Genomic DNA, 18,522 nt, shown 5'->3' with positions numbered 1-18,522 from the left:
CTTACTTTGGACAGAGCCAGGCTAGGAATATGTTCAGCCTCGATGCTAAGCAACCGCTAACTGTTACTTCAGATAGCATGCAGACACCCGAAAGGGATCTTTCAATCTAATGCTTATTTCAAAAATGTTGAACTATTACTTTAAATATGGCTTCGTTACATGCAATTATTGTTATTTGCTTTTTGTTTTGACAAATAACTGATTTGTTTCTTCTTCTTTCCAAATAGATGGCGAACACCCAAAAAGAACAAATCGAGCAACAGAAGGCCATGATCCAGCAGTCCTTCATCACAGAGAGAGAACTGTTGTTGAAAAGAGAAAAGGCTGTTGAAGATGAGAAAAAGAAACTCCAGAAACAGTTTGAGGATGAAGTGAAGAAGGCCGAAGCTCTCAGAGATGAACAAGAACGTCAGAGAAAGCTAATGGAAGAGGAGAAAAGGAAACTACAGGCCATTATGGATGCGGCGGTTACAAAACAAAAGGAGGCTGAGGCAGACGTGAAAAACAAGCAGACAGAAATGGAAGTGCTTGAAAAGAAAAGGCTTGATCAAGAAAAACAGCTGGGAGCAGAAAACCAAAAGCTCAGGGAGAAACTTCAGTGTCTTGAGGGTGCCTCCAAACTAAGTGCAACCAAACAGGTTGCCTCCAAAACGATTGAAGTGCAGACTGATGTGGTCCCTGAAGAGCAGTTAGTTACCATGAGCACGGTGGGAACAACAAAGACAGTCTTCAATGGCTCTGTTGAAGTGGACGGAGCGAGGAAAGTTGCAGAATCACCGTTTGCGTTTGATGGAATACGAGAGAAGGTTCCTGCTGAAAGGCTTCATGACATCGGCGTCCTAACCAAAAAGGAATTGGACAAATTGAAAAAGGGCAAAGTCTCAGTGCAAGACCTCGCAAAGACCGATAAAGTCAAATGTTGCCTTCAGGGTCAGAGCTGTGTGGGAGGTATCTTGACTCCATCCAAAGAGAGAATGAGTGTCTATCAGGCTTTGAAAGAGAACAAGATCACTCCGAACACTGCCACAATGCTTCTGGAAGCTCAAGCTGCGTCCGGGTACATTGTCGATCCAGTGAAAAATAAACTTCTCTCTGTGGATGAGGCCGTTAAAGGCGAGTTAATTGGCCCCGAGCTGCATGACAGGATGCTCTCTGCCGAGCGAGCAGCCACTGGCTTCAAAGATCCATATACTGGAGCCAAAATCTCTCTCTTTGAGGCCATGAAGAAGGGCCTTATTGAAAAAGAGCCGGCCACAAAATTCCTTGATGTGCAGCTTGCAACTGGTGGCATCGTTGACCCGATCAATAGCCATAGAGTGCAACTACAGACTGCATACAAGCAGGGTCAGTTCGATGCGGACATGAACAAGAAACTCACTGATCCGAGTGATGATTGTAAATTATTCATTGACCCAAGCACTCAGGAGCCACTCACCTACAAACAGCTGCTTGAGAAATGCACAAAGGATGCAGAGACGGGACTGCTGATATTGCCAGTAACAGAGAAAGCCACTCAGAGCGAGAGAACATACACAGACCTGGAGACTAAACAAGTGTTCAGCACATCAAACGTCATCGTGCCTTTTGGAAGGTTCAAAGGCAAAACTGTCACCATTTGGGAAGTCATCAATTCTGAATATTTCACCGAAGAGCAGAGAAGAGATTTGATTCGCCAGTACAAGACAGGCAAGATCACGGTAGAGAAAATATTTAAAATTGTCATCACTGTTGTGGAAGACAAGGAGAAGGAAAGTACAAATGTGTTCATGGGTTTGAGGGCGCCAGTGTCTGCCAGTGAGCTGTTGGAGTCTAAAATCATCAACAAAGACTTGTTTAACAAGTTGAGTAACGGCAACACAACAGTGAAAGAGATCTCTGAGATGGAGCCTGTGAAAAGGGCTCTTCAAGGAACACCCAGCATTGGTGGACTTTTGAATGAACCAACAAAGGAGAAAATGCCGTTTTATCAAGCGATGAAGAAAGAATTACTGTCCCCAGAAACGGTGGCGAACCTTCTTGAAGCTCAAGCAGCGACTGGTTTTGTAATTGATCCCGTCAAAAACGAGCGGGTGACTGTTGATGAAGCCGTTAAGTCGGGTCTTGTGGGCCCCGAGCTTCATGAGCGTCTTCTGTCTGCAGAGAGAGCCGTCAGTGGCTACAAAGATCCATATACAGGAAAGAAGGTGTCTCTGTTTGAAGCCATGAACAAAGGCCTCATAAAGAAAGACCATGGCATGCGTTTGCTTGAGGCACAATTGTCAACAGGCGGAATTATTGACCCTATTAACAGCTATCGCATCCCTCATGACCTTGCCTGCAAGCGCGGATATTTTGACGAGGAAACCGGTAAGACATTGAACAAAAACACTGAAGACACAAAAGTGTTTTATGATCCTAACTCGCAAGAGGATTCAACCTATGCTCAGCTTATGAATACATGTGTCACAGACAAAGAAACTGGGCTCCCATTGCTTCATCTTTCAGAGAAAGCTGCTAAGCCAAAAGAAGAGAAACAGATTACAGAGGCTAAGACAGAAGAGGCTTTGACCCATTCGACTATGGAACTGGACTATGGCCCTTTCAAAGGACGAAAAGTCACAATTTGGGAGATAATACACTCTGAATACATCACTGAGGTGCAACGATTAGAGCTGATACGCCAGTACAGAACGGGGTACGTTACAATTGAAACGTTGTTAACGACTGTGATAACAATGGTTGAGGAAAAAGGAGACAAAACAAAGGAAGAGGCTTGTTTTGAAGGCCTAAGAGCACCAGTCACTGCTACCTCCTTGCTTGATTCCAACATCATCGACGAGGCTACATTTGACCAAATCCAACAGGGTAAAAAGACACCCAAAGAAATAAGTGAAACTGATAAGGTACGGAAGTACTTGCAGGGCACAGACCGTGTTGACGGTATCACCATGGAAGGTTCAAATGACAAGCTAAGCATATATCAAGCAATGAAGAAGAATGTTTTGCAGCAAGAAACTGGGCTCGCACTACTGGAGGCCCAGGCTGGAACTGGTTTCATAACTGATCCGGTCAAAAATGAAAAGTACTCAGTGGACGATGCTGTGAAGGTTGGAGTTGTTGGCCCAGAGCTTCATGAGAAACTTCTCGCCGCTGAAAAAGCAGTGACTGGATACAAAGACCCGTACACAGGCAGTAAGATTTCTCTATTTCAAGCCATGAAGAAAGAGCTTGTCCTGAGGGAGCATGCCATTCCTCTCCTGGAGGCTCAGTTCAGTACAGGAGGTATCATTGATCCAGTGAGCAGCCATCGCGTTCCCAATGATGTGGCCATTCAACGTGGCTATTGCAGTAAGCAAATGGCCAAGTCCTTCAATGAACCCTCCGGTGATGTTAAAGGCTTCACTAATCCCAACACCAATGAAAGTGTTACTTACAAGCAGTTGGTGGAGAAATGCGCACGAGATGCCACCTCTGGTCTGTGCTACCTGCCTCTGTCAAAGGTTGAAGCGCCTGCTCCTGTTGAGAAATCTTATCAGTACACAGAGGAGCAGGCCCAGACCGATCTAGCCAACACTCAAATTGAGATCCCCCATAAGAGTTTTGCAGGAAAGACCATGAGCATTTGGGAAGTAATGAACTCAAATATGCTTCCGGAAGAAGAGCGACTGCGCCTCATGGAGCAATATCGCTCTGGGCAAATCTCAAAGGACAGAATGCTAATCATCATAATTGAAATTGTTGAACAGAGGGAGACTCTGAAGTCAGAGCAGGGCATGTCATGTGATGTAATCAGAAGAAGAATAACTATTGAGGAGCTATACAGTGCTCGAATTATTGACTTGCAAACGTATAATCTCTTGAAACAAGAAAAGATGAGTATTCGTGAGGTAATGGAAATGCCATCAGTCAAACAATACCTCTTTGGCACTGGTTGTATTGCCGGAGTCTTGTCCGTCAATCCACCAAAGATCAGCATTTACCAGGCTATGAAGAGTGGAAAGATTAAGCCTGAAGTTGCCTTGAATCTCCTCGAGGCCCAAGCAGCGACAGGATTCATGATTGATCCAGTAAAAGATGAACTCCTTACAGTTGATGAAGCTGTACGCAAGGGGCTTGTGGGCCCTGAACTTCATGACAAGCTTCTTTCTGCCGAAAGAGCAGTTACAGGTTACAAGGATCCATACACGGGGAAAGTGATTTCTCTCTTCCAGGCAATGAAGAAAGACCTTGTTCCTGAGGAGTATGCCTTGAGGGTTTTGGAGGCCCAGAATGCCACTGGTGGATTCATTGATCCTGAATACTACTTCCGCCTCCCCACCGATGTTGCCATGCAGCGTGGATACATGAACAAAGAGACACTTGACAGAATATCTGAACCGACTGAAGATGTGCTTGGTTACATTGATCCAACAACAGATGAAAAACAGTCCTACGCCCAGCTACTGAAAAGATGCAGAGTTGATAAAGAAAGTAATTTGCGACTGCTTTCACTGGCAGATAGAAACCTCCTCTTCAAGGGTCTCAGGAAGCAAATCACTGTACTCCAGCTGCTTCGTTCACAGATAATCACCCAAAAGACATACGACGAACTCACGGAGGGTCTTATTTCAGTAGAGGAAGTCAGCAGAGATGTGAAGAAATACCTGGAGGGTACCAGCTGTATTGCTGGGGTGTATGTAGAATCTAGCAAAGACCGCCTGTCTATCTACCAGGCAATGAAAAAGAACATGATCAGACCAGGGACTGCCTTTGAGCTCCTTGAGGCTCAAGCCGCCACAGGATACGTTATTGATCCTATCAAGAACCTGAAACTAAATGTCGCTGAAGCTGTTCAGATGAGTGTTGTCGGCCCAGAGTTTAAAGATAAACTCCTCTCCGCTGAACGAGCAGTCACAGGCTATAAGGACCCTTATTCTGGCAAGATCATCTCATTATTCCAGGCCATGAAAAAGGGCCTCATTCTGAAAGACCATGGCATTCGTCTGCTCGAGGCTCAGATTGCTACCGGTGGAATCATTGATCCACAGGAGAGCCATCGCTTGCCAGTCGAAGCAGCGTATGAACGTGGCCTCTTTGATGAGGAAATGAATGAAATCCTCACTGACCCCTCTGATGACACCAAGGGCTTCTTTGATCCCAACACTGAGGAAAATCTCACCTACCTGCAGCTGATGGAGAGATGTATGACAGACCCAGAAACAGGCCTTAGTCTTCTGCTCCTGAAAGACAAGAAGCGCGAGAAAAAGACATCATCCAAGTCTTCTGTCCGCAAGCGTAGGGTCGTCATCGTCGATCCAGAGACGGGCAAAGAGATGTCTGTGTATGAGGCATACCAGAAAGGGCTCATTGACCACCAGACCTATATGGAGCTCGCAGAGCAGGAGTGTGAGTGGGAGGAAATTACCATCACCTCGTCTGATGGAGTTGTGAAGTCCATGATCATTGACAGAAGGTCTGGGCGGCAGTATGACATTGATGACGCACTCTCAAGAGGACTGATTGACAAGTCAGCTCTGGAGCAATACCGTGCAGGAACGCTGTCCATCACAGAGTTTGCCGACATGCTGTCTGGAAACACGAGCGGCAGCAGATCACGTACATCCTCCTTTGGCTCCTCTTCCTCTTACCCCATGAGCCCAATACCTTCTATAAAAGTCCCAGCAACCACATGGAACGACCCTACCGAAGAAACTGGCCCCGTGGCTGGAATCTTAGACACAGAAACCCTGGAGAAGGTATCCATCACAGAGGCCATACACAGAAACCTGGTGGACAATATAACAGGTCAAAGGCTCCTGGAGGCTCAGGCATGCACGGGAGGTATTATCGACCCAAATACCGGAGAGAAATTCACCGTTACAGATGCAATGAACAAAGGGCTTGTGGATAAAGTCATGGTGGACCGCATCAGTCTAGCCCAGAAGGCGTGCAATGGATTTGAGGATCCCAGAACCAAAGCCAAAATGTCCGCAGCCCAAGCTCTAAAGAAAGGCTGGCTGTACTATGAGGCCGGACAGCGATTCCTTGAGGTCCAATATCTCACTGGTGGTCTAATTGAACCAGATGCTACTAGCAGAGTGTCCATAGACGAGGCAGTGAAGAAAGGCTCCTTAGATGCACGCACTGCACAGAAGTTACGAGATGTTAGCGCATACTCAAAATACCTTACATGCCCTAAAACCAAGCTTAAGATCTCCTACAAGGATGCTATGGAAAGAAGCATGGTAGAGGAAGGGACAGGCCTGCGATTACTTGAAGCCTCATCCCAATCCAGCAAAGGCCTTTACAGTCCTTATAGCGCCAGCGGCTCAGGCTCCGCCTCTGGGTCACGTTCTGGCTCGAGAACGGGCTCCAGGTCAGGCTCCAGAAGAGGCAGCATTGATACCACAGGTTCAACAACTACTTTCTCTTCCACTGCCTATAGTTCGCCCAGCTATGGCCGCCGATACTGATGGGTAAAGGATTGATTTCCAAGGGAAGGATACACTATAAAGCCACATTGCTCACCAGATACTTCTCAGTAGAGTAAAGACTACCATTATTCTGCTCTGCATGTGGTTGTTACATGACTTTTAATATTTCATTTTCTACAAGTTAAATATGTCTTTATTGTATTTGTCACATTTACTTTAACATATGTGTATGCTCAGACTTTCTAATGACTGTACTGTAAGCAGCATATGCAGCAGCTGTTCAAAAGTGCATATTATATTATTTTGGTTTATAATACCATAAGCATTTACTGTTCCACAAACAAGATTCTATTTACGATATTGTACTTGGTGCACTATAACTAAAACTGTTCATTACCATTAGCCTGACTGTTAAGGAGAACCTATTGGGTTTTAAAAGATATATTGTACATGTGTATATTTCTGCAAAAACAAATGTTAGTAAAAGAAAGATAAATGACCCCCTGCAGAGCAGAATAAGGATTCTCCCCAAGATGAAAAACACTAGAAGTGTCTGCTTTAAGAATGCCAAGCTTCAAGATCTTTTTCTGGACTAAGCTGCTGCCTCATATACTCTTCCAATATACTCCATTCCCAGTTGCCTGTCATATAACCTGGAGTAACAGCAACATCCTAACCTTACAAAATGAACCTCCAAAGAGCGATCTACCATACATGGAAGAATCACGTCTCCTATTATAACACAATCCGACAGTTCCCGACGTGACACACCCGACCTCCAGACCAACACAAACAAGTCCCTGCCTTCTGAGCACTTTAAAAGGGTAGGTTTCTTTGTCTTGTCTGATTTTCGTGTGATTTCTTTGTATGTTATATTTAGTGCCCAGAACGTTGTTGTTCAATGTTGTTGTTTTTCTGTTCCAGATTTTGTCTTCACCGTTCGGTTTGTCCCTAGCTCCTTGTTCAGATGTCTTCCAGAGACCTGTGGCATCCACTTGGACTGTGAAATGCACTGTCATCAAGGATCGTATGCAACATCACAGGAAAACACTCGCTCATATGACGATCCTCAGATTCATTTGACTGTTGACCATTTTGAAACTTGCATCCAAACTCATTTAAAGGCCTGAACCATGTAAGTGCCTGCGAAATACTCTAAACCTCTCGAATGTGATGTTGAGTACTGTAAACATGGTGCAGGGTTTCATTGGCTGATGCATGTCTGAGAGAGCTATGCTACGTACCCATAATGGAATGATTACTGTATTATCAGGTAAGCCTTTTTACAATCAAGTCCACTGCAGTTTCTTTCAGCGTCATAAATATAGTCGTCACACAGGGCTTAAATATGTGGTGTGAATGTTTAATAGCTAAGATTTAGAATATTTGAATAATGTTTCCCTACATAGACGATGTCAAATATGTACTGTACATTGATAATTATCTCGTGCACTTGCTAAAAGCCATAAATAAACATTTCTTTGAGAAAGATCTTTAAGCTTCGCCACCAGACCCAGTATTTGTATTTTCCACACAATATACTTGTTTTGATTTAAATCTCCTTTGTAAAGCAACACACGTGATCTATATCATTTTATTTTCTTACGCTATATTTCTGCTTTGCATGATTTTACTAACATTTAAAAAGGTGCAAAAACAAAATAGTTATATCCATTTATGCATTTGTTTTATTACGTTTCAAAAGGTTTGAAGGATGTATTTTAATGACGGTTGTCAAGCCTTGTTGAAAAGGGTGTATTTATAATAAAATGGTGACAAAGAATTTTATTGTAACACCTTACGCTATGTAAATAAAGATGGACATTAAAGGTTTTTTCTCAAGTTTATTCATTTTCTATGAAATCTGATGACAATGGGTAATAGTATGGTTATTTCAGATGATAGATGAATAGAATCAACACCTATACTTGAGTTTCCTTGCATTATTTCGCTGTCTAAAAAGAAGCTACCTTAAAGTTTATTTTGCCATTCTGTATATGGCAGCAGAATATCAGAATGAATATCTGTAAACAAATGAAGTATTTAGATACAGTATGTCACTCATGTAAAGGTCATTATTCAAACTTAAAAATCCTCCATTACAAGTAGTAATATTAGTAAAAGTACGGACGTACACTGAACAAAAATATAAATGCAACACTTTTGTTTTTGCTCCCATTTCTCATGAGATGAACTCAAAGATCTAAAACATTTTCTTTATACACAAAATAACCATTTCTCTCAAATATTGTTCACAAATCTGAAAGAATGTGTGATAGTGAGCACTTCTCCTTTGCCGAGATAATCCATCCCACCTCACAGGTGTGGCATATCAAGATGCTGATTAGACAGCATGATTATTGCACAGGTGTGCCTTAGGCTGGTCACAATAAAAGGCCACTCTGAAATGTTCAGTTTTATCACACAGCACAATGCCACAGATGTCCCAAGTTTTGAGGGAGCATGCAATTGGCATGCTGACAGCAGGAATGTCCACCAGAGCTGTTGCCCGTGAATTGAATGTTCATTTCTCGACCATAAGCCGTCTCCAAAGGCGTTTCAGAGCATTTGGCAGTACATCCAACCGGCCTCACAACCTCCACATCCAGCATGTTCACCTCCAAGATCGTCTGAGACCAGCCACTCGGATAGCTGCTGCAACAATGGGTTTGCATAACCAAAGATATCTGCACAGACTGTCAGAAACCGTCTCAGGGAAGCTCATCTGCATGCTCGTCGTCCTCATCGGGGTCTCGACCTGACTCCGGTTCGTCGTCGTAACCGACTTGATTGGGAAAATGCTCACATTCGATGGCGTCTGGCACGTTGGAGAGGTGTTCTCTTCACCAACCCTGTCTCCTAAAAATTACGTTCCCACAGAACTAAACTGCATTCTCAATTACGTTTAGCTAGAAACGTATTTACTCCCACGTTACGTTTGTTATGAACGTATCTCAAATACGTGTATTTTCTACATATCTTCTAGAAACATGTTTTCTCCCAGGTTACGTTCCTTATGAACGTATCTGAAATACGTTTATTTTCTACATATCTTTGCCATTTATTGTCTTGCTTATAACAATGATAATAGTCATTTATAAATATCATTTTAGAGCACACCTTTGAAATCGACAATCCGGCTCGATATATGGTTAAATTAAAATCAGTAGGCGAGGCTGTAATTTCGCCAGCTGTTACTCTCATGTGCGAGGCAGAACATAATAGTTTTAACATGCCAAAAAGCTGCTGTGTCGTTCATTGCACCTCAAACATTAAAACAAATCCAGAGTTACGTGTTTCTGTACTTCCTCTAAGAAGAAAGGACAGTAACAGAAGAGCTCTGTGGCTTCAGGCTTGATCGCCGTTCAAATGACAGCGTTGGTTTCCCCAAAAGTGGGCGGGGCTGTAAAGTGAAGTAGATTTTACTGTCATCTATTATTCAAAACCATTCTATTTATTCTAACGTATTACATGCCAGTGTTTTATCTTTTTATTTATTTGTTTTTATTTTAAATCGTATAATGTCGGACTTTTTTTGTCGTCTTTGAGGAAAAGAAATGGGGTTTAGAGATTCAAAATACTGAAATCTGTATTTTTTAAAATCTCTTCCTTCTAATTTGTTATTCTTTTCTAAATAACACACTGTTATTTACTCAACAATAGCACACAATTATCCTTGTTTTTATTTATTTGTTTAATTCTATAATCTTGGGCATTTTAGCATGCTTTTTAGCCGTAAATAAAGTCACCAGAAACAGACGGGACATTTCGAGATTTAGGATGGCCCAAGACACTACATTACCCATAATCCCCAGCTATCGTTTGGGACTACAGTCCGTTGACAAACCCCGTGATGTTGCGCCAAGGTTACGCCGAGCGTCAAGCTCTTTGAAATGGAACGAAACCACGGCAGACTATTCAAAACTGGACTCGAACGCCCCACCAGAACTACACATTCTGGCTATTGTGTTTCGCAACATGTTCTCTATGGCACGTCTCTACTGGGAATTGTAGTTTTTAAAAGACGTTTTTCCCAAATTTAGAAGTTGACAGTATTAAACTGTGTACAGCCCTGGAGGTTTAGGCGATAGGAAACACATTGGTGTGTACACATTTAAAACATCTAATTACTAAATGGGTGAAAATCGCTTGTATCCATAATGGGCAGCATTAATATATACCCACACGACAGCTCATTGTTACTTTGTTATTCTACTCCACTACAATTCAGAGGTTAACCTGGTATTTTTACTCCACTACATTTAGTTTAGCTACTTTGCAGATTCTGATTAATGATGTGGAATATAAACAACCCTTAAAGCAGACTTTAGTTACACCTGAATACAATTCAGGGAAGGTGATTGTCAAGTGCCAACAATCAGGAGAGATATTTGATAGTTGGTGCTTGAGAAGACTAAACATTTATCTGCAGATCTTTATAAAGTATATTCATTACTCGTTATTCTCTACTAATAGTTAATTAAAAACTGTATAATGGCTATTTTGCATATCCCTTTCAAGATTTCAAGGTTTTCTAAGGTGTATTGATCTTATACACAATTTGGGTCGCAGGTTCCTCAACAGACATCTATCAATATGTGTGTACTGTATACCTCCACCATTAAACTGTCATATTCTGCACATTTCTTATTCTATCTACATACATAAGAGTATAATTAATGTGTATAATATCATTTAAAATAAGTGTTTCAACATAGTTAACATTGCAGGAAAGCAATATTTTAGACGTTAAGTACTTTGTCAGGCTTAATATTCATCTGTAGATAGATACCCCCAGAGATTTTTTTCTTGTTTAAAATAAGACCTTAACCTAAAGTATTTTTTAATGTGTTAATAAAGGTGAATTCGTTTTTCTGTTTTGCACATCCTCCTATTAATATCTTTGAACATCCAGCACTAAATTGTTTTATTGTAGAGATCACTTAGTATCTTCTTGACTTTTTATATTCTATATTTCTATCATTGACCTTCTACTTGCCCCCTATGAAAGTATGTACTCTTAATATTGTTTTGATCAAATAAGATTATTCAACAAAAATAATTCAATAACATGCTTTAACCACTAGGCGGTGCACACAAGGTACACACAGCATACTAATAATAACTTTGTATTATTAGTGTAGACACTTATGTATAACATCTGAAGATGTGTAATTTTATTCATGTTTTTACATAACTTTACAGGATATTGCTATACTATTTCTCTTGTTTTACTTCTACACATTAATATCTGATTTGTAAAACATCACAGACAGAAAGGCATAGGCTATCCTTCATTTAATAGTAAGCTATTGAAATTGTGATTCCATAGATGTGTCTCCCATCACCCAAATCCCCTGACTATTCTCTCAACTCAGTATTTAGATTCTTATATTCAAAGAAAATCAGTAATATCTTTAAAAACTACAAGTCCTTTTTTATCAGCTGTGCACCGTTATGGTGTAAATATAACCTATATACCAATTGGATCAAATATAAAAGTCGGCCGAATTACTATTGATACTGCAAGGAGACATATTTTGTGAAAAGAAATTGAAGATGTTGTTTAATTGGTGATATATTTATGATCCACGTCAAGTATTCAGTTTTGGCAGCAGTTCTCCTGTTTGTCTCTCTCTATAAATAAAGAATTACGGCAGATGTGTAATATTTATTGCAGCCGAACCGTGTATTACAATGCCGTTATGTGATGACTTCCAAAGAGAAAAGCAAGCACACTCTGAATTAGGTATTATTTTATTTTTCGTTGTCGGATATCATATCTCCTTATCATATCAACACCATATCCCAGCGTGCATTGCGGCTAAAACATCCAATCAACAAGCTTCAAGCTGAGGATCTTGGGTAATCAGTTTAGTGGGTTTGTGGTGTGTATCGCTCAAAATGTCTCGTCTGTTTCCGGTGACTTTATTTACGGCTAAAAAGCCCAAGATTATAGAATTAAATGAATAAATAAAAACAAGGATAATTGTGTGTTATTGTTGAGTAAATAACAGTGTGTTATTTAGAAAAGAATAATAAATTAGAAGGAAAAGATTTTAAAAAATACAGATTTCAGTATTTTGAGGCTCTGAGCCCCATTTCTTTTCCTCACAGACGGAAAAAAAGTCCGACATTATACGATTTAAAATAAAAACAAATAAATAAAAGATAAAACACTGGCATGTAATTTACGTTAGAATAAATAGAATATTTTTGAATAATAGATGAGAGTAAATCTACTTCACTTTACAGCCCCGCCCACTTTTGGGGAAACCAGCGCTGTCATTTGAACGGCGATCAAGCCTGAAGTCACAGAGCTCTTCTGATACTGTCCTTTCTTCTTAGAGGAAGTACAGAAACACGTAACTCTGGATTTGATTTAATGTTTGAGGTGCAATAAACGACACAGCAGCTTTTTGGCATGTTAAAACTATTATGTTCTGCCTCGCTCATGAGAGTAACAGCTGGCGAAATTACAGCCTCGCCTACTGATTTTAATTTAACCATATATCGAGCCCGATTGTCGATTTCAAAGGTGTGCTCTAAAATGATATTTATAAATAACTAATTATCATTATTATAAGCAAGACAATAAATGGCAAAGATATGTAGAAAATAAACGTATTTAAGTTACATTCATAACTAACGTAACGTGGAAGAAAATATGCTTCTAGAAGATATGTAGAAAATAAACGTATTTGAGATACGTTCATAACAAACGTAACGTGGGAGAAAATACGTTTCTAGAAGATATGTAGAAAATAAACGTATTTGAGATACGTTCATAACTAACGTAACGTGGGAGAAAATACGTTTCTAGCTAAACGTAATTGAGAATGCAGTTTAGTTCTGTGGGAACGTAATTTTTAGGAGACAGGGTTGTCTTCACGGATGAGTCCCGGCATTTATATTTTTTGTTCAGTGTATTACCAGAGTACTCAAAGTATTTAAAGAACTTATTGGGTATAATATCCCTTGGCAGTGTGTTTATGTTATATATAATAATAATTGCTCTTACAGAAGTTTAATGTATTTACTGCACTCTTAGAAGGGATGTGTCAAAAATGACACGTGTTGAATTTCAACACACCTACAGTGTGCTCAGGGACAACACATGTTGTGTTAATTTATGTGTAAATATATCAAATCAAATTTGACACAATGTGTTACATGCCCCTAACACACAATGTGCACATTTTACACATTGTGTGTGATAAATGCGTAAACAAGATGAACACACTCATTTGTTATTTCTGCACATTTTGTGTTCTATTTCTTTAACCAGGATTAACATTTCCTGGTGTTATATCTGCACAGTGTGTGTCAATGACGATTACTGGAAGTAGCAGGTGGTGGATATGGTTTTTATTCAAAAATCGAATGCAAGAATAAATTCATTGGACACTTATTTACAAGGATTTCATTAGCACAATTTCTCATTAAGAAAATATTTTTTAACATTTAAAAACATTAATATTTTTTCTAATTCATCAAATGTTGACAGAACAGATCATTCATAAAATCACACCTAAAAAACCCTTATACCTTGGTTAAAACAAACTTAATCTTCAGCAAACTATTGTTGCATAAACATAACCGTCATATCAAGCAGATATGTTATGAAATATTAATATTACATACTGTATACAGTACTGAGTTTTATTATGGAAATGCCAAAACATTTGAAGTCTTTGACATTGCGATGTGTTTCCATCCAGCTGTTATCATACAAATATTTAATTTGACTTTAATTTAGAGATGAGTTCCAAAACCTTTGCTCTCCGGGTTTGTTGACATTGGTAGGCCGTAGATGTGCTCAAAGAATGAGAACACAGAGCTGAGTGGGGTTGGGGAGGCCAGGCTGCATACCCAGTAAAGCTTGAACAGCTTGTCCACAGCACATCCCAGGCCTTCATCCAAAGGAATGGCAATCTTGTCAGAGTTTGCCACAATGACGTACTGCTGTGACCCTCCCCTTTGATGTCCAATGCAGACAAGATGTGGCTGTGTGGTCTGTCCTGGATCCTGGGGTGCATCGAAGAGGGAATCTATGGAACTCCCTGCTTAGAGATATTGAGGTATTAGAATTAGTGTTTTCATTCAGCTCATCAACAGCAACTCCTAAACTAGTTCATTATAACCAAGTATGTGCATGTTGTTTTATATTGACCTACTGACTAAAATTCACATAATTTAACATTAAACTAAACATACCGGTACAGATTCCATGAGTTTTGTAATTGCAGACTTCACGCTACAGCATGTTGCAGCAACAGGTGGGAGAAGATGAGTTGGTACAACCAGCATTGTGTAGCAATTCTCATCTGCAAATGAGAATCAGGGTTGGGGGATTGGGGAAGAGTAAAGTAAAGTATATTAAGTCATTTTCTCAATTTTTTTTATAAATTCAACAAAATGTATCCGGTGCTTCAGAAAAGTGCACTTGGAATCTGTCAAAGTCACTTATGTTCTCACTTCTATCAACATCTATAATCTCTTGGAAGTCTGTGTTGTATTTTAAAACCCATCAAGGACAAATCAAAAATTCGCCTGTTACTTCCAGGAGATGGTTTGTGCTTTGGACACTGTAGATTTTTATTTCCTTTCCATTCTTAAATGAAATTGCAAGGACTTTAACAGATTCCTGCTGCTCATTCCCGCTCCCTGTAATTATAAGAAAAAGACAAATTCATCCTGATGTTGACTAATCATATTATGCCAGATTAAATGCCATCATCTATCATCTTCTAGTTAAACCCATTAATACACACCTTAGCTAGGCCTATATAAATTATAAGCAGTATGGTAATTTTAAGTTAATTAACTTCACCCATAAAGACAACTTCTAAAGAAGCACATGGGAGATTCTGCTCAGCCTCCTGTGGCGTTTTCTCCTGGAGGCTGGGTATTTCTTTATATTTTTTATTTGTATTAAAAAACATCTCTCCGCTGTTGTCAGTGAGTATTTTACAAAGACTGAAACAGCGCCCCTCTTAATTAATATGTGGTGAAACACAGTATTGCACGGTACACTCACTATACTACACCCGCAGTGCGCTGTGTCCGGCTGTGTCAGGGACATGTCAAGGAAAACACGCCGTCCTTCTCTTCCAACGATTTGATTGGTCGGAAGTAGTCGCGGCGCCAGGGTATGGCTGGGGTAGGCTACAGCCATACCAAGAAATTGCTTAGCCCCATCATGAAAAATGATGTTAAAGTAAGCAAAATAAAGTCTGCCAACTCGCGGAGTAAATTGCACAGACAGCAGTTAGTAAGATTGATTTCAGTAGCCACTTGTCTGGAAATACCGAAGACTAGAAACGGTTTTGAAAACTTTTGTCACGTAGTGATCTATGGAGCTATTTCAGGGTCATAAGTTTTGATCATTCAAAAAAATACAATTTATTTGAAAATTCAAGTTTTTATCCTGAACTTTGAAAAATACAATGATGTATTCAAAATAAAAATAAGTATTTGAAATAATTTTTCAGGTTGAATATTATTTTTGATTCAGTTCAGCAATTTTTTTGAATAAAATATTTATTTTCAGATTTCACTTTCATACATATTTTGATATTTGAATCCTTATTTTTTTCAGTTGCAGATTTTTCGTTTTCAGATTCCACACAATTATTTTTTCAGTTTCAAATCTTGTTTTTTCAGGTTTCACATTGCTTTTCACCTTCAAATGGTTTTTCACTTTCAGATCGTTTTTTTTCGCTTTCAGATCTTTTTTTTTTGCTTTCAGACTTTTGGCCCTGATGTTGCTTGGGGTGGCGGGGCTTAGCAAAGAGTAGTTTGGCTTCCTGAGTGACAGGCCTCCCTCTGTCATGTTGCCTTCATGGATGTTAGGTAGTGCGAGAAATATAACTCAATACTTTCTATACACAATACTCCCGTGATTGGTGGTAAACAAAACTGATACCAGCGTCAAAGTTCCGTTAAGCGAGCTGTTGAGCATCGTAGTTGGTAAATATCAAGGTATAAGAGCAATAAACTGTGCTAGAATGTGAAATTACGTAACCGCAACGAGCTAGCAGGTTGTTCTGGTGGACCTGACGCCATCCCCCGCTGTCTCACGGAGAGATACCGCAGGTCCTTCCTTCCTGCAGCGGTCAGACTATAGAACCAGCACAGCCTCTATTCTTTCACACACACATACGGGTATTGGGCCGAGGGCGACACCGTACTTCTGGTATCCGCCGTTTTACGCGAGGTGCAAGCAGCCGTACACCGTCTAGGTGTTGCTAAGCTTCCTGTACTCAATGTCAATCAATCAATGTTTATTTATATAGCCCAATATCACAAATGTTACATTTGTCTCAGTGGTCTTCACAGTGTGTACAGAATATCAGTATGACAATACGACACCCTCTGTCCTTAGACCCTCACATCGTACAAGGAAAAACTTCCGAAGAAAACCCAGTTTAAAGGGAAAAATGGGAGAAACCTCAGGGAGAGCAACAGAGGAGGGATCCCTCTCCCAGGACGGACAGACGTGCAATAGATGCCGTGTGTAAATTGAAAAGATAATACATTTGCAACATAGGTAGTCCAAATGTTTGGAAATGCATGTGTGTATAATAGGAAGATGAATCCACGAGGATATCCATCCAGGACCGATGATCCAGGACCACAGCCACGACTCAAGATCCAGCGCTCGCGATCCAGGACTCAGGACCGCAGGATCATCCATGACTCCGGATCCCGGCGTATATAGACACCAAAAAGAAAGAGATGTGGGGAAGCTGGGTTAATCGGAACATGAGAGTACACAGGTACAGACAGAGAGAAGGAAGAAGTAAGATGTCCCCCGACAAACTAAGCCTATATCAGCAAAACTAGGGGCTGAATCTAATCAGCCCTAACTATAAGCTTTATCAAAAAGGAAGGTCTTAAGCGCACTCTTAAAAACGGATAGGGTGTCTGCCGCCCGAACACAAACTGGAAGCTGATTCCACAAATGTGGAGCTTGATAAGAAAAGGCTCTGGCTCCCATTGTACTTTTAGAGACTCTAGGAACAACCAACAACCCTGCATTCTTGGAACGCAATGCCCTAGTAGGACAGTAGGGTACAATGAGTTCTTTAAGGTAAGATGGCGCCTGCCCATTAAGGGCTTTGTAGGTGAGAAGAAGAATTTTAAATTCTATCCTGTGTTCTATAGGGAGCCAGTGTAAGGCAGCCAGAACAGGAGTAATGTGGTCCCTTTTCCTAACTCTGGTTAGTACACGAGCCGCAGCATTTTGAATCAGCTGAAGCGACTTGACTGACTTCTTGGTACTCCCTGATAATAAAGAGTTACAATAATCCAGTCTAGAAGTAACAAATGCATGGACTAGTTTCTCTGCATCGTTTTGAGGCAAGATATGCCTGATTTTTGCGATGTTATGTAGATGGTAGTAGGCGGTCCTTGAAATTGATTTTATGTGGGCGTTAAAGGATAAATCCTGATCAAATATAACACCAAGATTCCTTACAGTCTCACTGGAGGCCAAATGAATGCCATCCATAGTTAGTATATCTTTAGATAATTTGTTTCGTAGATTCTTCGGGCCAAGTACAATAACTTCAGTTTTGGTCGTGTTTAACATCAAAAAGTTTAAGGTCATCCACGTTTTTAAGTCCTTAAGGCAGTCTTGAATTTTATTTAGATGATTAATTTCATCAGGCTTGATTGATAAATATAGTTGAGTATCATCCGCATAACAATGAAAGTTTACAGAATGATTCCTTATAATATTGCCTAATGGAAGCATATATAATGTGAACAAAATAGGTCCGAGCACTGAGCCCTGTGGCACTCCATGGCTAACTTTGGTTTGCGTGGAAGATTCATCGTTGACACGTACAAACTGAGAGCGTTCATATAGATAGGACCTAAACCAGCCTAGAGTAGTTCCCTGAATGCCAACTAAGTGCTCTAGTCTTTGCAATAGGATATCATGGTCGATAGTATCAAATGCAGCACTGAGATCGAGCAAAACAAGAATAGAGACAAGTCCCTTGTCTGAGGCTATTAGAATGTCATTTGTGACTTTAACCAGAGCTGTCTCTGTGCTATGATGTGTTCTAAAGCCAGACTGAAAATCTTCAAATAAATCATTGTTTTTTAAGTAATCACACAA

At 40.3% G+C, this 18,522-nt stretch overlaps 1 protein-coding gene across 7 annotated transcripts in view; it reads left to right on the top strand.

Moving 5' to 3' along the window:
- The window catches only part of pleca (plectin a), a 117,194-nt gene extending 108,969 nt beyond the window's left edge, over positions 1–8,225 (top strand). For all 7 annotated transcript variants that reach the window (XM_034093823.1, XM_071204790.1, XM_034093824.1 and 4 more), the window contains 2 exons: positions 228–7,216; positions 7,317–8,225. In XM_034093823.1, coding sequence (XP_033949714.1) covers positions 228–6,431 — 6,204 coding nt within the window. In that variant the 3' untranslated portion in view covers positions 6,432–7,216; positions 7,317–8,225. The remainder of the gene's footprint in view (positions 1–227; positions 7,217–7,316) is intronic.
- Positions 8,226–18,522: the final 10,297 nt, after the last annotated feature.

The sequence above is a fragment of the Pseudochaenichthys georgianus genome, chromosome 11, assembly GCF_902827115.2.
Source record: "Pseudochaenichthys georgianus chromosome 11, fPseGeo1.2, whole genome shotgun sequence".
NCBI classification, from domain to species: Eukaryota; Metazoa; Chordata; class Actinopteri; order Perciformes; family Channichthyidae; genus Pseudochaenichthys; species Pseudochaenichthys georgianus.
The sequence above is the reverse complement of the archived record's forward strand: the minus strand, read 5'-3'. Positions and strand labels throughout refer to the sequence as shown.